The sequence below is a fragment of the Camellia sinensis genome, chromosome 15 (assembly GCF_055761805.1).
Source record: "Camellia sinensis isolate YWXY chromosome 15, ASM5576180v1, whole genome shotgun sequence".
Taxonomy (NCBI): Eukaryota; Viridiplantae; Streptophyta; class Magnoliopsida; order Ericales; family Theaceae; genus Camellia; species Camellia sinensis.
Window position 1 is genome coordinate 14,125,299 of NC_138975.1, and position 22,965 is coordinate 14,148,263.

The 22,965-nt window shown below is 33.3% G+C and overlaps 2 protein-coding genes across 5 annotated transcripts; both read right to left on the bottom strand.

The window, feature by feature from the left end:
* Positions 1 to 2,521: 2,521 nt before the first annotated feature.
* On the bottom strand, positions 2,522 to 10,886 carry LOC145813474 (casein kinase 1-like protein 2). Of its 2 annotated transcripts, XM_082908925.1 has the most exons (14): positions 10,316 to 10,886; positions 10,189 to 10,229; positions 7,842 to 7,911; positions 7,514 to 7,662; positions 7,330 to 7,425; positions 7,155 to 7,225; positions 6,849 to 6,910; positions 6,519 to 6,582; positions 6,351 to 6,435; positions 6,143 to 6,269; positions 5,927 to 6,009; positions 5,754 to 5,811; positions 5,250 to 5,392; positions 2,522 to 3,119 (listed from the first exon to the last, which is right to left on the bottom strand). In XM_082908925.1, the coding sequence occupies exons 1-14, from the start codon at positions 10,389 to 10,391 to the stop codon at positions 2,814 to 2,816; spliced, it is 1,431 nt and encodes a 476-aa protein (XP_082765051.1). In that variant the 5' UTR covers positions 10,392 to 10,886; the 3' UTR covers positions 2,522 to 2,813. The 2 variants fall into 2 exon arrangements, with proteins under 2 accessions (XP_082765051.1, XP_082765052.1); XM_082908926.1 differs by lacking the exon at positions 7,842 to 7,911 and having other exon boundaries at positions 10,316 to 10,813.
* Positions 10,887 to 13,580: 2,694 nt separating this feature from the next.
* On the bottom strand, positions 13,581 to 21,482 carry LOC145813475 (putative phospholipid-transporting ATPase 4). Of its 3 annotated transcripts, none has more exons than XM_082908928.1 (11): positions 21,213 to 21,482; positions 18,428 to 20,420; positions 18,211 to 18,321; positions 17,044 to 17,320; positions 16,861 to 16,949; positions 16,602 to 16,692; positions 16,303 to 16,512; positions 16,049 to 16,174; positions 15,380 to 15,478; positions 14,803 to 14,994; positions 13,581 to 14,532 (listed from the first exon to the last, which is right to left on the bottom strand). In XM_082908928.1, exons 2-11 carry the CDS (start codon positions 20,212 to 20,214, stop codon positions 13,861 to 13,863), a joined length of 3,654 nt encoding a protein of 1,217 aa, XP_082765054.1. In that variant the 5' UTR covers positions 20,215 to 20,420; positions 21,213 to 21,482; the 3' UTR covers positions 13,581 to 13,860. The 3 variants fall into 3 exon arrangements, with proteins under 3 accessions (XP_082765054.1, XP_082765053.1, XP_082765055.1); XM_082908927.1 differs by having other exon boundaries at positions 16,303 to 16,539; positions 21,213 to 21,422; XM_082908929.1 differs by lacking the exon at positions 21,213 to 21,482 and adding an exon at positions 20,907 to 21,042.
* Between the last annotated feature and the right edge of the window lie 1,483 nt (positions 21,483 to 22,965).

A 22,965-nucleotide genomic window follows, 5' to 3' on the forward strand; every position in this document is an offset into this window, starting at 1 on the left:
AGAAGAACTCAACTGGAGGGGCCAACAAAATCAGGCGGAGGTGGAGGTGGAGGTGGAGGTGGAGGCGGAGGTGGATGCGGAGGCGGCGGCGAGCAGAGGCAGAGGTGGAGACGGGGCTGCGATGTCAACGAACTACGAGGAACGAGCTGCGAGATCGGCCGACAAGCTGGGACGCCGACGGGCTGCGATGCCGATGACGACCTGCGTTCTCGCTCTCGCTCTCGCCTCTGTGTTCTTCTCTCTCTCGCCTCTGCAACGAAGAAGAAGAAAGAAAAGGAAGAAAAGAAAGAAAAGAAAAGGAAGAAAAAAAAAAATCAAAACCCAAAACGATGAAGGAAGAAAAAAAAAAAAAAATCAAAACCCAAAACGACGTCGTTTTGGGTTTTGAGCTAAATTCGAGTCACTAATTTCGGACCCTCAAACATTATTTTTTATTTATTCAAACCGACAATCAAAAAGTCTCAAAATTGGTTGATTCGGACCACCAGTGTCTTGACAATAGACTTGGAAAATTAGGTTGCGCTTGATGGAGTTTTGTAAATATGATTTGAGAGTATGAGTTGTATTTTAAATTTGTAAGTTGTGGAATTATGATTTGAGTGTAGAAAATTTGTTTGGTTATGATTTTTAAATAGAGTGTTGAATTGAGTTTTGAATTGTATGTGGAATTGGGTTTTGAAAGCATGATTTGGCATGTGAAGTAAGAAAATTTGTTTAGTTATGAGTTTTAAAAAGAATTTTCAAAACTTAATTTAAATTGTTATAACTCATAACAAAACACACTACTTTCACACTATTGAAAATTCTGATCAATACTCATAACCAAACTCTTTTTAAAATTCAATTAAAAAAATTTATTATTAACAGAAAATAACATTTTTTTTAATTGAAAATACTACAAAAGAAATAATTTTTTTCAAAATAAATATTCAAAAAATTTTAATCATAAATATTTAAATAATTTAAATAATCTAACAAATTTAATAAGTAAAAAATTAAAATAAATATTCAAAAAATTTAAATCGTAAAAATTTAAATAATTTAAATATTCAAAAAATTTAAATAATTTAAAATTTTAATACTTTAAATTTAAAAACAACTCTATACTTAAATCGTAACAAAACACGCAAAACAAAACTCAATTAAGAAATTATTTTTAAAACTCATAATCAAACACATAACTCGAAACTCCATACTACTTTCATAACTCTACACTTAAATCGTAACTAAATATATATATATATATATATATTTAAAAATATTTTTATAAAATAGAGTTTGAATTTATTTTTATAAAATATTTTAAAATTTAAAAAATTAAAATCGTAATATTTTAAAATTAAAATATTTAGAAATATTCAAAAAAATTAAAAATTTAAAAAATCGTAACATATTTAAATATTTAAAATCTTAAAAAAATTAAAATATTTTAAAAATATTTTAAATATTAAAATATTGATTTGAGTTTTGAATTATGTGTTTGGTTATGAATTTTGAAAAGTAATGATTATGTTTTGAATTGAATTTTGAGAAACGAATGTAGAATTATGATATGAAAGCTCAAAACAAACATCACACTCAAATCAATGGGTGAAACTATAATTTAAGAGGCTTACCAAACGGAGCCTTAATTTTTCAGTTTTGTGAATTATAGGTTATTGTTTTATTTGACTTAAATTTTTAATAATACTTACACTTATCACAATTTTATTTTATATTATAAGATACTAAGAAATAAATTACAAATCAGTGTAATTGTAAAAAAATAAATTACAAATTTTATCAATTTTAATAATTAAAAACATAAATTTTTTCATGTATTTATAATTTTTTTTTAAATTACACTAAATTATAATTTTTCCTAATAAAAATAGATGATTATTTACCTAACTGAACTATACCAACCTATAAAATCCCAATCCAAACCAAAGGTAACCGGTTCAATTCTGGATTCAAAACTTGGACTAATTCAAAACAAGTGAAATATATAATCCTAAAATTGAACTAATCAAGATTTTTATTTTTTATTTTTAATCAGCAAATTGAACTAACCAAGATGAGTGCAAAAAAAAATAAAAATAATAATTTTGTTGGCTCAAATCCCACAAGCATAAACAAAACCCTTGTCCTTGATTAGTTCATTCAATGAGATCTACCATTTTAAGTGAGATCTAAATCACTGAATACCAGTGAAAGAACTAATTATAGATTGAGAGTTTTGTTTATTTACAACTATTGAGATCCCAAAACAATGCTAAACTCACTAGTATGAACATCCCAAAAAACACGCACTTCACCATTACAAGTGTTTTAAAGTACCAGACACAAAATGCACATATCAGAGACAAACAACTACAGATGCGAAGTTCTACGTGTTGCATAGCTGCAAGTTAACATGATATATAGCTTGGCCTCCTTGTACCACATCATATCATATTGTGAATATCTCCAAGTCCTTCACATTTAGAGCAATCAGTAAACTAGTTCATTTTAGTACCTATTCTCATCACAAGGGTTCAAATGCAACAAAGCTTATCATCTTAAGCTTTTATGATATTCATTCATAAGTCTTTCAGTAATCAAAATGAGCCAAGAAATTCAATACAATGGCCTAATTACAGTTCAAAATAGTGTATATATATCACTCACAACATACCTTATACTCGGTTGGGCCTGCCTTAAATCTCAGCTTAGCAGCTTTTTCCTCAAAAAACAAAACACAAAACACAAATTCAGCTCAACGTGCACGATGAAGTATACTGTTTCATGATTTACAGTGGGAGAGGAGGGTCTGCTCGATGTAGTAGCAGCAGCTAATAATGCTGCCTCTCATCGCTATTAAAATGCAGGCCTTCGATACCCTTGAGCGTGGACTCCAAGTTCTTTATGTTAGAGGAGTTTTTGCTAGAAGCAACGCGCTTGTGATCTCCCGATAAAACTGATGAACTTCTTTGTGCTGCTGCTGAACTTGACATTTTCCGTAGCGCTCCTGGGCTTGCATCTGTGTTGCGGGCACGGGAGGAATCAATTTCACTTCCGACAATCATTTGGTCACGGCTAGTAGAGACAGCAGGTCGCCTTGTAGATCCACTTGACCGCAAAAAATTAGAACTAGATAACTGCACACGCCCCAAGCACCATTTTAATTAACCAAAACCAAAAAAAAAAAGGCAGGCCAACATCACTATTCCATGAGAATACCAAAAGTAAGTTCATATGATGCATTAGCTGAACCGAAGTTGCAAAAAGTGGGGGTGGGAGAGCGAGGGCATATAGGAGTTTCTAAGAATGGGAGCATGTATATATTTTGTACAGTAAATATATAAATATATTTTAACAATTATTTTTTCCTGCTTAGTTGTAATATGTATTAAAACATGAATAAATATTAGAGGTTGATATCTACAAATTGTTTTTGTCAAGTATAAATAAATATTATGTAAACAAAAAGTTCTTTTTTCCGTATCTTTGAGATTTATATGTGAGAGGCTCTATACCAGTAGAGAGAGAGAGGAATTTCAAGAATCCTTATTCGAAGACAGTAGGGTGAGAAAAAAAGTGGAGGAGGCATTTAGTAGAAGAGGATAGGAATGATTAACATCCATTTACATATATGGGTTAGCGGGCTGGTTTCACACTGACCCTTGTCAAAATATTGTAGTGTGTACAAATATACAACATTTACATTTTGTTTTTTTTTTGTTTTTTTTTTTTGTGGAAAATGACAGACATCTCCAATGGTTCAATAGCTAAATGGCTAGCTATTGTTATATTTTACCAATGAATAATGACAAAATGTTATCTATTAGTAATGTTGTTCCAATGGTGCAAATGCTATTTCTTTTATTTTCTTACAAAATGCCAAATTGATTTTCTTACAAAATGCCAAATTGAAATGCATATGTAGGCTATGTTACATGGACTCTTCCAAATAAATCAAATACCCGTGTCGGACAGCCAACACTCAGACAAGGGTGTGGGTTATGTGTCCGATACTTTCCATTGGACACTTCTCATATATTTGTAACTAAATTGGTGGAAATTCATTTAAAATAAAAGCTGATAATTAGAAAGCAGAAGTTAAAAACACCCATCACGCAGCTTCTTAAAAATCAGTTTTTTTAAGATTATTTAAGCTATTTCTGCCTAATAAGCTATAAGCAGAAACTGCACTAAATAGTCTGGCACAAACTCCCATATTAAAATAAGCTATAAGCTGCTTCTATGATCTCCACAAACACCCCCAATGTCAAAAAGGTACTTTATAGCAATTACACAACAAATGATGTATAATTTATTACAAATATAAAAATGACTCTTTTTTGCTAAGTTCGACCTCTAGATACATACCCGCACCCCACATCGAGTTCATGTAACATAATATGTAGGTCCCACCATGAGAGATATAGAAACAAAAGGACTAGTTAAAATTTACTTATAGCTAAACCTCATGCCAAATTTGCCACAAGGTGTAGCAATGCTAAAATATAGCAGCCCATATAGCTAGGCATTGGAGATGAAAATATTATGCTTCCTGCCATTTTCTAGCAATAGCAGCCCATATAGCTAGCCACTAGAGAAGCTCAGCTTCTCCAATGGATAGGTAAAAGTCTTGCTATTGCTACAAAATATTAAGATGTCCCAAAATCACCTCTCCAATGGTGAGGTAAAGTAAAACCATTACTATAATTTAGCATTGGTATCCCTTGTGCTATATTTGAAGCAAAAAATAGCTGAAGGTAAAGTTGCCAACTCATCAAATGGAGACAGAGATGATAACGAGTGGTTGTGATTTAAGCTAGAAAACCACAATTCAATGGTCATGATTAAAGCAAGAAAATATAGCAAAGACACCATTGGAGCAACATTGCTAAATTATAACAATTCATCACTATTCATTGCTAAAATATAACAATAGGTAGAGTTTTAGCTAGTGAACCATTGGAGATGCTCACTTTGCCTTGCCAAGTTTCAATGCCCAAATCGAACAATATTTTTGATTAGGCTGGACCCAACACAGCCAAGCCAACTCACTTTGCACACACGCAAATAACGCTTATCTATTTCAGGCAGGTTAACGGTTTGGAAAATGTTTGTTAACAGCATCTCCCATATCCATGGAATGCCATGATTGCATCAAAGCCAAAGTTGAACTTTAACCATTCTAGTAACAGAACTTGCATGCACCAGCATAGGTAATTCCATAGAAACAGTGTACTTTATAAAAAAAAGTAAATATTTGAACTTACCATAGGGTCTTTGGTTCCCAGCGAATCATTTGTAGCTGGATTTTTTTGTTTAGGCAAGCCTCCAGCATTTACAGGTACTGCAGTGCTCCTACTACGAGAGGGATTTGCTGAAGACCAACCAGTAACCTTACCATCATCACCCCCTACAACACATTCACAGCATAAACATATTAAGTGCTGACCATATGAAACACACACCAAGTTACCTGAATAAGATCAGATATTCATCACAAATAAGTGCAGAATATTCAAATAAAGTTAATCACCAATTATTAGCTGATTTGTACAAGAGAGAGAGAAAAAAAAAAAAAAAAAAATCCATACAACACAGACAGTAGTGGTATGTAAAGAAAAAGTGTTGCCTGCATTAAACACAAAAGCAGAAGTGTTGAAATATAGAATATTAGAATGAGGAAGGTAGTATCCCCCCCAAAAAAGGTTTGCTCATGCAATTGGACTTGACTTGGCAACAATTTAAACATGGGACAGAGAATGCAAAACTACCTGATTGTCTATCAGCATTGGCGACTGCATGGGGCATCCCAGAACTTGTTCCAGCAGCCTGTCCAAAAGATCAGTTTAATAAATAATGCCAACGCTAGAGTTTCCTGGATGGGAAGTTTTGGGATGTGAGGCTGATTGGAATGCAAGCATAGCAAATGTAGTATGTCACTTACAAGAGCACGGGAAGGCGGATTGGCAAGCTGTGATTGCTGATATTTCAAAATAGTCCAGTCGAACACATAATCAAATTGGAAGCCTGAAGCAAGAAGAAAACCACTCTTTACAGTCTCACACTAAAAAGACAACTTTATAATTGAAAACATAACTGTTGACATATGGTTCCTTACAAATCTAAGAACTATATAGCAAACAAAAAAACAAAAACTCACCTTCACGAATAAAAAGGTCACGAAATATTCTCTTCAGATAAGCATAATCTGGTTTATCGTCAAACCTCAGTGAACGACAATAATGGAAGTATGATGCAAACTCTGTAGGATAACCCCGACACAAGGCCTAAGAAAAAATCAGTGAAATTCCCAGTGTTACATGCTGAACAAATATCAATGGCATAACACTAGAAAAAACATTAATTACCTCAATTGAGGTAGAAACTTTCTTTTCACTGATCTTTTCATACTTTTGTTTCTTAGTTCCTGCTTTCAGCCCTTGCCAAGGGAGACTGCAAATATATACACAGTAATAACTAAACAATTGCCAAAAATATGAACACCAAAAATAAAAAAGATTGACAGGAATGTTTACCTTCCTCTTAAGAAATACATAAGAACATATCCAAGTGATTCCAAATCATCCCTCCGGCTTTGCTCTATGCAGTACAAAAGCAACATGGTGAGGGAAGATCAATGCTTAAAAAGTTCAATAATGCTATGATGACCGAATTTGGATACCAAATTTTGAAAAGCATCTAATGTGTCACCAATGTATTGGTTTAATGAGTTCCACCTTTTATGTCTTATACCAATGCATTGGTGACCCATCAAATGGTACCCAAATTTGGTCACCATAGCATTATTGTAAAACATTATGCTTATTTATATGATGAAATCAAAGATAAAATAACAATAGGTATACCAATGCCAAGGTGAGTATTCATGCTCGCATATCTTGCAGTACCCGTCAAGTTCTTATTTTCTCTGCATTTTATATGATGAAGTAATATTTAAAGAGAGAATAAGATGGTAATAGTTATTATTTAGCTATACTGAATCTAGTAAGGGCAATAATATAAGAAGTCCAAGGTGGAGGAGGAAGAAAGGCAGGTAAATCAGGATCACTAGACATATCATATCAGGTAGGATCTGAGCCAGTGCAATATCAAACCCTTCCAATACGAAAGCCTGAAAAAATTCATCCATTAAACAGTTCAAAAAAGCATACCTATAAGGAATGTGTTGATGAGTTGAGGAGTCTCTATACTTCTTAGCCAGACCAAAGTCAATTACGTAAACCTATTTACAATTGAATGACAAACAAATCAACTACCACAAATGATGGAAACAAGTAACAAGGGATGAAAAAAGAGAAAAAAAGAAAAACAAGTGCAATCCAAAACCTGATTTGCACGCCTCCCTAAACCCATAAGGAAATTGTCTGGCTTAATATCTCGATGCAAGAATGACTTGGAATGAACAAATTCAACCCGGTTGATCTGAAAATAATATGATTTCCAGATAACAATTAAACAAAGTTCGTTCATTGTTATTATAACACATTGGATGCAATAAGAAAATTGTTACCATCTGATCCGCAAGCATAAGAACAGTCTTTAGAGATAGCTTCCTACTACAAAAGTTAAACAAGTCTTCAAGACTAGGCCCTAGTAAATCCATCACAAGGACATTATAGTCTCCTTCAACACCAAACCATCTCACATTTGGAATTCCAGCTGCCAAAATTTAGGGAAAATACCAACTTATAAGGATCCCAAATAAAGGAGTAATATGGGCTCTTTTATTTATTTTATTTATTTATTTATTTATTTATTTTTTTTTGTGTGTGTGTGTGTGTGTGTGGGAGGGGGGGTGCAGAGGAATTGGAAACTGAGAAAATAGAAAAGTTCATTACTTCCTCCCTGTAGAATTTTATACAACTTTGATTCATACAACAATTGAGGATGCTTTGTCTTCACATTTTCCTAATATAAGGACAACAAAAATTCATCAATTAGAGGCATTAACCATCACCATCAAAGTTCCACAAGATATTACCAGAAGCAATTCAAGCACATAAGAAGACACAATAAATCAAACTAGAGATAAATCCAAAGAAATTGCGCAAGTCATAAACACTAGCAGCCGTAGTTCACATCTAAGCTATGCCATACCAATGATCTTGCATGATAATAACTAGCTAAAGTGGCAACTTGATAAGTACTAAAATGTGGGTGCATAACATCTGTCCTCAATGTGTGCCAAAAAAAAAAAAAAAAAAAAAAACATGCACACACGCACACACAAAAAGAAGCTCCCAATCGATGCCCAACAAAGTAAGCGAGTGGTAGCACCATTCACACGTTCCCTTTTTATTACAGCAAATGCCTCTATATTTCAACTAAGTATGCTGGTATGAAAAGAATTGCATATAAGATCTTGATAACTGGAAAACCATCAAGAATTTCCTGAACCAAACTAAAGTAGATGTTATGTCAACAACTCCAAATGCAAACACTTAGATTCTCATCTGAATATAAAATGATTTCATTTGGAGAACACCAACTAGGTATCAAAAAGCAATGCTAAAAAATTTAGGTATCACTGAACTGGGTCACATGCACCTAAAACACACACACACTCACAACAACCACAGTAGCAGCTATGTTGCCTACATCACATTGCCAAAACGCACAAAACACCATCCACTAATCAAGAAACATCTAATTTCCTCAAAGCTTGGTGCTTGTGCAATTGGCCACCAAAAAACCCAGGTTTCACAGTAATCCTAATGGCCAGCTAAACAATTCCAAGTTATAAGCAAGCTGGCTTTCAACAAGCCCTTAGTCCTCAATCCCCTGTATTGAGAAAGTACAGGCTTCGTGCCATATACAAACGAGTCTAAAGTTGGGTATCAGGCCCAAATCCACATGCCCAATTAAAACAACAAACGCTTCAGGTGAAAATAAAATAATGCAACTGTATGATGTGATAACCTCCAACTTGAACATCACACCATTAGTACTACATTTACATTCTTAAAGATTGATAAATTCTCTCAAATGTATGGTTCCTTTAATGCAACCATTCTTTTCTTCACCAAAATTATCCCAACTACAAAATATTTACTCTACATGAATCCAAACCTAAAATCGCATTCAGTTACAACATCATAATTGTAACTGCCTAACCATGATAACCCAAACAAGCTCCAATGGAAATCAACTTTTTTACAGTAATTGTTAACACCAACTGCATATTGCTTCACCTGCATCTCATGTATTCATCATATTATATGAAAATTACAGGCAGCCTGATTAGGAAATAGTAATAATAATAATCATAATAATAATAATAAAAACAAAGGAGTATGGTCAAGTTCTTCAGTTGAAAGCCTAAAAGTACATTTCAATAAATCCAAAGTTAAATTTATCCAAATTTTCTTCTAAATTCTAAGTCTTTTTTTTTTTTTTTTTTTTCCAGAATTATTTCCTACATTCACACCTCGTCTAAGAACAGGCTATTTTAATAACTTTTTGGTATTTTACAAAAAGATGTGCAGAAAAGTAGAAAGAGTGATGTAACAACTTATAGTGACTTTTTAACTTTCTGACTAAAATATGTAGTTGCCAAACGAGTCAATATAACCATTATTTATCTGATTATTTTGTGAAATTTGCTACATTTTGTTGTGCACTAGTCTACTAGATTGAATGCATGTAGGGTGTTTGTCTAGGTAAAAAAAAGGGACGAAACAGGTCACAAACACACATTTCCAACCTCCAAGTCACAATTTTATGATAACACAATTGGTTACAATAAGATTGTGTCAATTGCATCTTACGTTACTTATATTAGATGAAAATCAACAAAACTCAATTACTACACTCAGTCCACGGTCTGATTCCAAAAATAAAATCTCTCAAATAGTACACATAATTACTCTAGATGATAAAAAGTACAATTTCAACAATCCCTAGTTCAATTCATCCAAAATTGCCTCCTAACTTTGATAGAAAAAACTATAGGCATTTTATATTGACTAATAATGTTCTCATAACTGATTATTCCATGCAATTTGTAACAAACCAGAACCCAGAAACAAAATTCCAGCTTTCAAATTCACAAATTTACAACAAATATATTCGATTGCAATAGAAGAATAATTTTAATGTTTTGGATACAATTCAACAAACAGGGGCTTAAGATTAACATTTAACATATGAAGAAACACAAGAAATGTTAAAAATTGGAGGACTCACAAGCTTAATAGCAACTTCTTCATTTGTCTGAATATTAGTACCTGAAAAAATTTCAATAAAAAAAAATAAAAAAATTAAACAACTTTCCACCAAAACCACCACAAAAATAGCAAGAATCAGGACAAACCGAGATAGATCTCTCCAAACGACCCACTACCGATCTTCCGACCGAGCCGAAACTTATTGCCCACGCGAGGCTCCATCAAAATAGCTCTCAAAATCAACGACCTTACGAAACCCTAATTACCAATTCAAATTCTAACCCCCCCCCCCCCCCAAAAAAAAAAAAACCCAAAAAATATATATATAGAACTGCTCAAACCCTTGACTTAGGAGGACAATCCGGCGATCAGGAATCAGGGGCCATGATTTCGTGGATCAAACCGAAGGGGGTATACGAATTGTTGGAGGAGATGAGATCGAATTGGGAGATGAGAGAGAGAGAGGGAGAGAGAGAGAGAGAGACTAGGGTTTTGAGAAGTGGTGATTGAATGTTGGAAGTCTAGATTAATGGAGGTTTAGGTTGCAGAGTTCACAGAGAGAGAGAGAGAGAGGGGAAGGAGAAAGGGGAGGCATGATGATGATGATACCAACACTCCAGGTCCAGGCTCCCTTTGATCCGATCGAAGCTGGACTTTTGGTCTCTCATTTTGAACATGGTTTTTTTTTTTTTCCCTTCTAAATTCCAATTTTATTTTATTTTATTTTAGTAATTGTTTTTTTAAAAATATTGAAAATTGAATAAAAGGTTTTAAAAAAATTAAAACTAAAAATATTTTGGATTTTTAGTGGACTTTTGAATTTGTGTCTTTTTTTTAGATTTTAGTGTCTTTTAAACTAAAAATTTCTAAAAATCTAGATTTGAAAAGTCTATATTAAGGGAAGTAATTTTTTGAAGGATAGTTTAGAGTGATTTTTTTAATAACTTAATTTTACAAAAGTTAAAAGTATGATAGAATGTTTGGAATGATTTAAATAAATATTTTTTTTTATTTTTTATAAAAAAGATGTGCAAAATAATAAAAAAGTAATATGATCCTAAAAAAAATTATAAAAAAAAAAGTACTAATATAAAGGATGGCAAATAATTGAGGGTACAACAGTATTGAAAATATTTTAAAAATTCGTAAATATACAAAAAAAATAAATATAAAGACCCAAAAAAAAAATATTAACAGAGTTGCTTCCAAACAAGCCTTGACATTTTTTTAAAATATTTTCTTTGATTTTGTTCTGTAAGGATTTATTTATTTACTTTTTTTTTTTTTTTTTTTTAAGGTTCTGTAATGAGATCGGTAGGGATGGATTAAATTGGTAGAAAGTGACAAAAATAAATTTTAAACCTTTTCACATTTGTTTATCATGAAAATGATAAAAAATTTTTTTTTTTTTTTACAATTCATATCTTAATGATAACTTGGCTTAATGATTTTTTTAAAAAAAACATTTTCAATTTTTTTCACTTAAAATTATACGGGTTCGTTTCTTATTATAGATAACATTTTCTTAACTCTTTAGTTATTACTTTCAATATATCAAAATATATAATATTCAAGTCACATTGACATCAAAAATATTTTAAATAAATATGATTCAATCATCTGACATTTATATATGATCAATCTTAATTTTACACATAATATATTCAACATATTTTATAAAATAAATAGTTCAAATCATTTTAACAAAACTAACGGGTCACACTAAGGACACAGTTTTGTGTTTACCATGGGCCAATTCATGTTTTAATTTCTCTCCCGCTTAATGTCTTCTCTTTTTTTTCTCTCTCTCTTTCTTTCTTCTACTACTTTTTTTTTTTTGGGTTGTTTCTTGGACACATCAGTCTAGTGAATAAAAAAGGACATTGCGTATTTTGAGTTAAATACACTATGCACCTATTCACTTTAACTCTTATCAATCCATATGTTTGACATTGCCATAGTAAAGAATCAATCCCTTAGTTGCAAAGCTCACACTACATTTGAGTAATGGATCATATATTCTGTTTTTCACATTGTTTGGGATGTCTTAAAAAAAAATTAAAAAATTACTATCTTATTTAAGTCATGTCATCTTATTTATGTCACATCAATTCTCTATCACATCACTTCAAATCTAATTCATATTTTATAAAAAATTAAAAAATATATTTATTTAGAGCATTCTAAACCATCTCTTAAAAGAGTAATGGATAACCTTTTCTATTAATAACAATCAATTCCCAAGTTGAAATGTTCAATTGTGACAAGAAATAAAAAGAAAGAAGACAAAAAAACAATTAATAGCTTCTCACTACAAGCAAAAGAAAAGAAAAAAAAAATCACTTGTGAGTTTTAAAAGTCAATAACTACTTATTGTATTGGTGCTACTACCATCTCCATCAAAACCAAACCAAACACCTCCAACCATCTCACTAACTCTCATCAACATATCACCATCACCTTCTTCACTGACTTCCTCTCTCTCTAATTCATAAGCAGCCTCATATGCTGCACTAACAAGACCGTTGCTTTGTATAATGACCCTTCTATTTGCAAATATAGCATCTCTAATTCATAAGCAGCCTCATATACTGCACTAACAAGACCGTTGCTTTGCATAAGAGCATCAGCAATAGAGTAGCTAAACACTATGTTAGTGTTAGTTGCTAATTTTTAGCAAGTCATTTTGTGTGTTTGCTTTCACAATGAAGCTGTTAGTAGGTGTGTTATTGGTGTGTGTTAGTCATGTTTGTTATCTGCAACTAGCCGTTTAGCTAGCGAAGGAGAACGTTGTTTTGTCTTTCAGGTTGATTGGCCGGATGTTCGGTCGGTTGACCCGGTCAACGATTTTTTTTTTTTTTTAACATGTTGGGATTTTTTTTTTTTTGGACTTGAAATTTAATTTTGGGCTTTAAATTTTTTATTAAACTAAATTATTTATTTATTATATATACACATATATATATATATGTATATATATTTAATACACACCTTAACACACCCCTTAACACATCCATTGCACCACCACTCACTCTCTAAAATTAACAAACTTTTAACACATCTTAACAAATATTTTTGAGCCCCACTTTTATCACTTTTTGTCATATAACACACACTTTAATAAACAATTTTGGCTATCCCATTGTGTGGATGCCCTAATGACCCTTCTATTTGCAAATATAGCAGGAATCTGAGTTTTTCTTTCACGGATTTTTTTCATTTCCAAGAATCTCATCCTTTTTTGTTTTTTCTTCAGGAGAGATGAAGAAAATGTTGTTGTATTTTTTTATCAAAGGATTTTTTATTTACGAAGGAGAAGAAAATGAAAATGTATTTCGTCGCCATTTTTTTGCACAAAGATTAATAAGAAAATTATTTCTTTCATGAAAGTAGGTGAATAAAATGCATATGGGGTACAATAAGAAGGTAGGTTAGATATCAATAATTTTTCACAAAGCTGTAATGAGATCTTCCAAAAAACTTGTACATACAACAGCTACAAAGCTCATTGGTGTAATCAATGGGACTTTCCTTCAAAACAAATAAATCCCACTAAATTATATAAACAATAATAACCGCCAAACAAATTTTGAAAAAGGGGCCATACGATAAAATTGAAAGCGGCTGAAACCCCTAAAAATTATATTAAAAAGTAATAGGGGGGGGGGGGGGGGGAATATCACAAGCAATGTTACGACGGGGACATTAAAACTTGGGGACCTAGTGTCGAATACTTCTTTGTTAGCCTCCCTCTCAATTGCCTTATCTTTGCATCTACTCTCGCCGTGAAACCAATCTTGGTCTCTTGTCTCGCTTTAGACCGCTCTCTAGTCCACATATGTCGATCCTCAACGTCTTTCTTGTAGTACTTGATTTCTTGGATGATGTGATGATCCATTGGATGGAAACATCTTTGGAACGATAAATGAGTCAAGTAGGGAAGATTGCAAGCAATGGTTACCAAGAGCGTGGTACACCAGTAAATCGGTGCGGGAGCCAGAACTTCCATGAGGAGTCGGAATCCATTGCCAGAATAAACCGGGGGCATCATTCCATAGAGTAAGAGAAACAGATACCACGTGGAGATGCTACCCCAGATCAAGAGGTGTTGTATCCATGTGAAGTGACTCATCGCGAGCGCAATCTGGCAATTCACAGCCCAGATGATGCACGTGAACATGGCAGTCCCCACGGCGGACATGTCAGCGGTTTGGCCTTCAGCTCGGAAGGCTTGGTCGTAGAAGATGATGATGGTGATGAAGAAAGTAACGAGGGAAGAGTAGAGGCCATTTCCCATCCACCCAAATATCCTTGTCCAGTCGAAGAACAAGTTTCTCGGTCCTTGCTGATAAAGCGCCGGGAACTGCGAAATACACGGCGTGAGTACAAGTGTGAAAAGTATTATACGGAAACGAAATTTCAGATGCCGATGTTAAATATCATTGAACTAAGAAATGATAGTTGCACAAAATTAGAAAACTGAAAATGCACAAAAAGAATAATGTGTGGTTTGAGATCCATTTTGAGTGTGTTATGGGGCCATACTCGAAATAAATCTAAATCACGCAATACACTTTCTATATATTTTTCTGTGTTTTAATTCAGTGCATGTAACACTGTTTCATTGAACTACCTGTAAGCAGATCTCCGAAGAAACATCTTGCTCGAATACTCCAAGTGAAATTACGGGAAGCGAGGTGAGAAGAACATTAAAGAGCAGCAAGTACCAATCGTCGTAAACGGATTGCCCAGAAAAGCCAGTGAATGCCTCAAAGTAGAAGAGTGTGAGGCCAAAGGCTATATTCTTGTAGAAGAAATAACATATCTGAATGCAGAGAATTGAAAATCAAATCAGAGAGACAAAATAAAAGCAATATGATAATTGCTAATGAAAAAACATGACTTGGGTTTTTTCCCCCCTATTAAGCCTTTGAAAATGTTTTATTATGAATCACTTTTCTTAAAATATGAATCCGTAGTCCAATATCGCCATTGAAAATTATTTATACTAATCAGAGATTATTCAAATATTAATCTTTCTAGAGTTATCATTCGCAGTGCAACCATAAAATTAAAGAGAATACTTTTGCAGCATTACTAAAAACTGGCCAATAGGCACATGCATTAATCAAAAAAATTTAAAAATAAAACAAAAAGAAAAAGAAAAAAAAGTTCATGCTATGCCAATATGGCCAGTTTTGAATTGTTACCATCTGAGCAATTCTCTTATAACACCAGTGTCCATGGACAACCAGAAGTCTTTCCAGAAACCGGAACTGCGCGATAGCAAAGTCACTAGCCATCACAGCCTGCAAAAAGCTGAGATTTCTGTAAGACTGACAATAACATTCAAAGGCAATACATGCTCACAAGGACAGAATCTACTTTACCTTGAGTAAATAAGCTAGACAATAATCATAACAAGTTGACCCAAATGTGGTTAATAGTTCGATTGTCAAGCTTTGTTTGGTATCTCATAAATAAGCAACTTTTTTGCTAAAAAAACCCGGAAGTTAAAAGCCAAAGGCCAAAGCTTGTTTGGGGAAGGCAAAACCATAAAAAAAAAAAAAAAAAAAAAAAACTACCCTTTTTTAGCAAATTTGTGAAAATATGATTATACCTTCAATACTTTCAGAAATTCCAATGTGTTCACAATACTTGAGGGAATAGGGTAATTTCTCACCAAAAAGCTAGTTTGAAAAGACTAAAAAAAAAAGCAGTTACTGAACGCATCAACTTCTTTAGCTTTTAAAAAAGAAAAAATGCAAAAAAAGCAATTGCCAATTAAGTCAAAAGTACCAACAACATCACAACTCAACAGAATTGTACCGACCATTTTACAGATACATTACGAAAAAGGAATCTGGGATATTGCAAACCTGCATCCCTTCCACCCCACTGATGCCAACACCAATATCTGCTTCTTGAATCATTCCAACATCATTTGCACCATCACCAATTGCTAAGGTGGTTTTTCCGGTTCCTTCTTTTACTAATCTTGTTACCTAGTGCCCAAATAAAATTAAAATAAAACAAACACAAACAACACACAAAGAAGGATCTAGAGATTGACTAGTAGGAAACACAAAGTTCAGAAGAAAAAGCAAAATTTGATGAGAGAAAAGAACAGTACCAGGGCTTTCTGCTTGGGAGAGACACGACAACATATGACAGATGCACAATCAACTGCTAAATTCAAGAATTGATGCTTCATATCATCCTCTAAAGCATAAGTTAGTGTTTTCCCATCAATAATTAATGCAAATGCAGCATGAGGATCCTTTTCGAGCTTGATCATTTGAGTGGCATTGGTGATTTGAAGCAAAACATTCTCCTTCGCAGCCTGATGAGTAACAAATAGCAACAATTTCTAACAAGACATGGTATAAATTTTCTGAAAATCATTCACATCCCTTATTCTAAAACATATACCTCTTTGGATTCTTTTGCTAACACGTCTGCTGTATTCATTGTTGATATGCAAATCTGCTTCATGCCCTGTCGAAGCAAACTACAGGAAAATCTGCATCACAAAAACAGTCGTTTTATTTCAGTTGTTGGAGCATCTTTAATTTCGAAGACAAGTCATAAGTTACAATGGATTAATCAAGCATTCTCTCTCTCTCTCTCTCTCTCTCTCTCTCTCTCTCTTATTTTTTTTTCCAATCACTTTGATTGGTTGGATACAGACCCTATGTTTATTGCGGTTTCCAACTTATCTCCAGTCAGAACCCAGATCTTAAGACCAGCTTGAGCCAGTTTATCAATACACTGAGGCACCTACAGAGAAGACAATACAGTAGTCAAGTTGAAGAAGAACAAAAGAAAATTCTATATAAATTTATGGCTCTATAGCAATGAAAATAAAAAGTACCCCTTTCTGCAATTTGTCTTCCACAGCAGTCGCACCGATAAGGATTAAATCCTTTTCCATCATATCAGATATCTTTTCAAGCATTGCCTCCCGATCACCGCCAATGGCCGTCTTTGCTTTGACAAACTCATTGTTCCAAGCAGTATACTCTGCCTCTTCAAGTTTTTTGTAAGAAAGTGCCAGTGTACGCAAACCAGCTTCCCCATAAACATTCAGGTGCTTTGTAGTGGCTTCTTCATACATTCTTCCATTCTTTGATAACCGTTCAAAGATAATGCTGCATAACTCAAGCAAAGGAAAAATGCATTGGATTACTAAATCAACTTAGCTCTAATCCAGTCTAGACAAAAGGGATTAAGGAGTTAAGCAGCTTAAAAGTTCATCCGCCTCCTAGTCCTACCATAAAAAGTTCAAAGGAATATACTAGAGGTTAGGGTGCGCAAACAAACTGCCAAACCGCACCAATCTAAACCAACCAGTGCAGTTTGAGTAGGTGAGTGGGTTAGATAATAAAAATTGATGGGTTGCTTGGTTGGCGGGTTAAAATTGTCAACCCGCCTATAAACCGACTCAACCCATTAATCGGATTCGGATGACACCAGCCCTCATTTTCATTGCATTTTTTATTTTATTTTTAATTTGAATGTTTTGTATATTAATTTGTGAATTATGATTTTGAATAACATCATACACTCCATTAATTTGTGAATTTTCTATCAAGATTTGGAATAACTAATATTTTTTTGTTTAAAATTGGAAAAAAAAAAAGAAAAAAGAAAAAAAAAAGTGTAGGTGCATTGATGTTCTTTCTCATTTTGTATTTCTAACCTGCTAAAACAAATGGAAAGTTTAAGGAAAGGGTTTCATGAGCCAAACCTGTCAGCACCTCACACGAGAAGAAGCTCGCCCTCCTCGTCCTGGATTATAACATACATTCGCTTCCTTTTGAATGTTTTGTATATTAATTTGTGAAATATGATTTTGAATAACATCATAAACTCCATTAATTTGTGAATTTTCTATCAAGATTCGGAATAAATAATTTTTTTGGTATAAAATTGGAAAAAAAAAAAAAAAGTGTAGGTGCATTGATGTTCTTTCTCATTTTGTATTTCTAACCTGCTAAAACAAATGGAAAGTTTAAGGAAAGGGTTTCATGAGCCAAACCTGTCAGCACCTTTGCACAAGAGAAGAAGCTGGCCCTCCTCATCCCGGATTATAACAGACATTCGCTTCCTTTTGCTAGTGAAGTCCAAAAGATTGAGAATTTTGTACTCCCTGAAAATTTCCCAGAAAACCATATAAGATGCTAAAACGCTAAAACCCGAGAGGTAATAAACAAAGCCCAAAGTATTGAATGCAAGTTATTGATTCATGATCTAACCTTTCAATTGGATCTTTATGAGAAGGATATCTTTCACGGACAATTATGCTCGACTGAGTTCTTTTACAAAACTCAAATCCAAATTCTCTTGCTGCAACAAGAAAAGCTCCTTCATCTGGAGACTCTGCTTCATAGGTATATCCACCAGTCTCCTCATTTATTTCGGGAATTGCAGTGTGACAAATAGCAAGTATCCGAAAAAATAACAAAATGACATCTGCATTTGGCTCTTTTAACCAACTTCCATTCATGAGGTGGCTGTCCTCAAAGCTAAACCCCTTTATCGGAGTTTTCTGATCTTTTTCATCTCTACAAGTAACAACTGTCTCAAGCTCAATTTCTGAAACATTTGTACCAGTTCTATGGGATGCCTCGGAGTCCTGCCCATCAAGATCAATAGCCATCTGCCTTGCAGCGGCAAGTTCAACTTCGCTAGGACGTGTGCCATAGGCCTTACCAGCAATGGAACACTTGAGAAAGTCCATTTGGTTACATGTCAAAGTGCCAGTTTTATCAGAGAGGATTGTATCAACCTGGCCTAACTCCTCATTTAAATTCGATGTCCGTGCATCAGCAGGAGTTCCAGTCTCTTCATCATACATATGGATGTCCTGATTAATAAACATTGCTTGCAACACCTTCACAACTTCAATTGAAACATATAGCGAGATGGGTATCAAATACCCATAGAGTATAAGGGCAGTGACCAAATGGAATAAGCCTGACAAGGCAGGTTTGTTGGGATCATATAATTTTGAATCAACAAATGGTCGCAAATACCACCATTCCGGCATCTGGAACTCTGTCTTCACTGCAAAGCCTATCGAGCTGATCAATGAGATCAACACGAGGAAGCTGAAAAGAATGTAAATGATCCTGTCCATCTGTTTTTCAATATTGCTCCTTTTCGAAGGAGATTTTGTTGCGTTCTGCATGACTTTGCTATCATGACCAGTGAATATAACCACTCCATACACATAAGCTGTATTTCTAAGTTTTGAATCTCTGAGGAGAATCTGGCTAGGGTCTAGAGGATAAACCTGACGATCATACTCGATATTACCCACAAAAGTGTAAAGGTTGGGATTCGGGTCTTCGCATCTAATCTTTCCTGTAAAATCCTTGAAAGTCGCATCATCATCCATAGACAATGTTACCTCCAAAGCTCTCTTTACTTTCAAGTTTGTTTCCCCATCTAAGTTCATAGTCTCCACGTAACAAATTCCATCCTCGTAACTTGATGACAAAAGAAGTAAATCTGCCGGAAAAAATTTATCCTTCTCAACTTTCACCACATCTCCAACACCAAGTGTCATCCACGGCTTAGGACCAAATACACCATCCCCTTTATGAACCTTAGATTTTCGCATATTAACCTTCATATCCTGAATAAATCTACGCCAATCTTCCAAAGCTTCCTTGGCCATACTAAGCCCAACCACAAAGGCTAGAGGAGCAATCATACTAACAGCTGAGAATGGGGCAACATCTGTGAGCGATAGAATAGCCGTCAAAAGGAAATACAAATTGGCAACACGACGGAATTGCTCAAAGATGGCCTTGGGTAGGAATGTGATGATATTGTACTTAGTGGTTGATATATAATTAGAGCAATATCTAAGAGGTTTCTTTTCATGGAGTTCTGGTTCGTTGCAATGCACGGTTCGAGAAAATCCAGGGCCTGGGAATTGTTGTGGCTCCTCCGTTTCATCAACGTGGGGCCGAATGCATGCAAATGTGTACAGATTGCTCCGACGGAGCTTCGCCCTTATCCTGCCCCGTGTCATTCTCTTTAGGCCTCAATTCAATGTGATTGTATTATCACATAACCTATCTATAACAGAAATCCCTCATAATCCCCCAACATCTTGGCTTTACCGGTATAATTGAAGGAGCCTCTTGTGTACTATATCCTCCTCCAAGGCCGATTCAACAGGCCTGGAGGAATATTAAGTCACAAGACATAAATTCACAATTTGCAAGAAAGCCTAACCTGAGAGTACATAAAAAACCCATTAGAAAAAAAAGGGTTGTGTCTAGGGACTTGGAAATCCATGAAGATTAGCCATTATCAAATTTGCATTCAAAACAGCTGTTTCTAGGGATTTACAAATTGTCAAGAATGAGATTTGAAGATTTAAACACAATTATAAAGGCAAAATTAAACCAAAATACAAACAATCAATACAACTAAATTCAAATTCAGAATTTTGACCATAGAAGGGTATACATTATCAAATTTGCATTCAAAACAGTTGTGTCTATGGATTTACAAATTGTCAACAATGAGATTTGAAGATTTAAACACAATTACAACAAAAAAAAATAGAAAATACAAAAAATCACCAGAACTACATTCAAATTCAGAATTTTAATATCTATAACTTTGAAGACAAGATTAACAAAGACAAAAACACAAAAAAGGCTTATAATTATCAAAAAATTAACTAAAAAACCAAACCCAATTCTATACACTCACCTCATAATCAGATTCATAATCTGCCAAAAGATAACTCCCCTACAAAACAAACTTGAAAAAACACAAAAAGAAAAAAGAAGAAAAAGCGGACCCCACCATTTCCAGCTGAAACCAATACACAGAATTTTGAAGAATGTACACAACACAACCAATGATTCCTCATAAAAAATAAAAAATACCCAGGAAAAAAATCATGAAAAGAAACAAACCCAAAAAAAAAATAGAAAAGAAAAAGTCAAATCCAGAGAGAGAGAGTATATGAATGTTGGTGGCAATGAAATGAGGAGAGAGAAAGAGAGGGTGTACCGGCAAAGACGAGTATCGTCAATACTTTCAGGGGGAGAAAAAGAGACGAACCCGTGAAGGAAACAATGAGATCAAAATGAAAGAGAGCTTTCAAGTTGCAGAGATCGCAATGTGAGGGTGAGAGAGGTTAGAGAGAGAGAGAGACAATCTGGAGGGAGAGAGAGAGAGAGAGAAAGAAAGAGGGGGTTTAGGCAACGACGCCCTCTCTCCGTTCGAAGTCCGAACTAATGCCAGGATTTTACGGACCTCTCTCTCTCTCTCTCTAAATATATTTATTTATATTTTTTGCTCTAATTAATACCTTCCCTCATTCATTCAATTTTTTTTTTTTTTGGTGACAATTCATTCATGTGTATGTATGTGAATGTAACTATCTATGACTAAGAGTTTGTTTGGTAACACTTATTTATTTATTTTTAAAAAAAATTAAAAAATATGTTTATTTAACATTTTACAAACAATTCTTAAATTCTATTTATTTTCGTAATAAATAAAAAAAATTATAATCAAACACCATATACGAGAGGTGTATTAAAAAATTTTAGATTGTAATTAAAATAATGTCCTAACTAACATTGTGATAAGTTATAACTAACATCACAAACACCATATGAGATATAATTAAAAATCTTTTGAATTATAACTAAAATAGTATCATAAATACTCTTTTTATTCTAAGATATTAGTCTCTTATTTATTTATTATTGTTTCAAAATATTAGTCTATTTTTAAAAATCAATTACTAAAATAACATTAATTTTCTATTTGACCCTTCTTTTAAATTCATTAATTATGACAATTGATATTTTCTAAAAATAAAAATAAAAAATTAAAGGGTAATTTTGAAAAGTTAATGTTTTATAAATGTAATAATCATACTATTAAAAAAAATTAAATTTCTAAAAGATCAATATTTTGAGACGTAGAGAATATTGAGTTATAACTAATATCGCAATAAGTTATAGCAAAATATCACAAAAAGGTCGTAAATAATTTTAAATCATAGCATTAGAGCATCTCCAATGCACTAGGCATATAATACTTATTAGTTAAAATGCCTAGTGTGATTCACTTTTTTCAATTCCAATGCACTAGGCATATGATTAGGCATTTTGGCTCAACTCATATTCACTAGCTACATGTAGCTAGCCTTCAACGCTAGGCAAAACATATTCAATCATTAGGATCATTTCCCTCCATCTTTGTTGTTGACGTGACATTCTATAAAATTAATAGTATTTGGATAAATAGCTAAAATAAAGAGCATGGTTGGAGTAAAAACATAAAACAGTTGATAGGCAAAATAAAATATATATTTTATAGTAATATTTAGATAGGTAAAATGCCTACTACCGTTGGAGATGCTCTTACATCACACACATATATGCAGAGGCTAAATTACACTTTTAACTTTGTAATTTGACTCAAAATTTTATTTTATGCTCTTATTTTAAATTAAAAAAATTAATTATTATATTTTAAATCTAAATTTAATTTGATTAGTCTAGATTTTTCGTATACACACTTAAGGAAATTATCGTGTATTCCAAAATGAATAATTTTAAGATAAATTACACTCTCCTCTATTGAGATTTAAAAAAAAATTACATTTAATCCTACATTCTTTATATAATTACACTGATTCTCCTCAAATTTCATCAAGATTTTATTTCACATAATACTTAGGTCATTTTTCATTAGTAATTTGTTAGGCATATGAAAGAAAGAAAAAAAAAATATTATCTTTTTTCTA

Coding starts and splice junctions, on each gene's coding strand:
- LOC145813474 (XM_082908925.1), bottom strand. CDS start 10,391: ATGGAGCCTCGCGTGGGCAATAAGTTTCGGCTCGGTCGGAAGATCGGT. Junction 7,663..7,841: donor TAAAATTCTACAGGGAGGAA/GTAATGAACTTT, acceptor AAATTTTGGCAG/CTGGAATTCCAAATGTGAGA. Junction 6,583..6,848: donor GAATACTCACCTTGGCATTG/GTATACCTATTG, acceptor TGTACTGCATAG/AGCAAAGCCGGAGGGATGAT.
- LOC145813475 (XM_082908927.1), bottom strand. CDS start 20,214: ATGACACGGGGCAGGATAAGGGCGAAGCTCCGTCGGAGCAATCTGTAC. Junction 17,321..18,210: donor TTGTGCAAAGGTGCTGACAG/GTTTGGCTCATG, acceptor TGAGTTATGCAG/CATTATCTTTGAACGGTTAT. Junction 14,533..14,802: donor CTTCGGAGATCTGCTTACAG/GTAGTTCAATGA, acceptor TGTATTTCGCAG/TTCCCGGCGCTTTATCAGCA.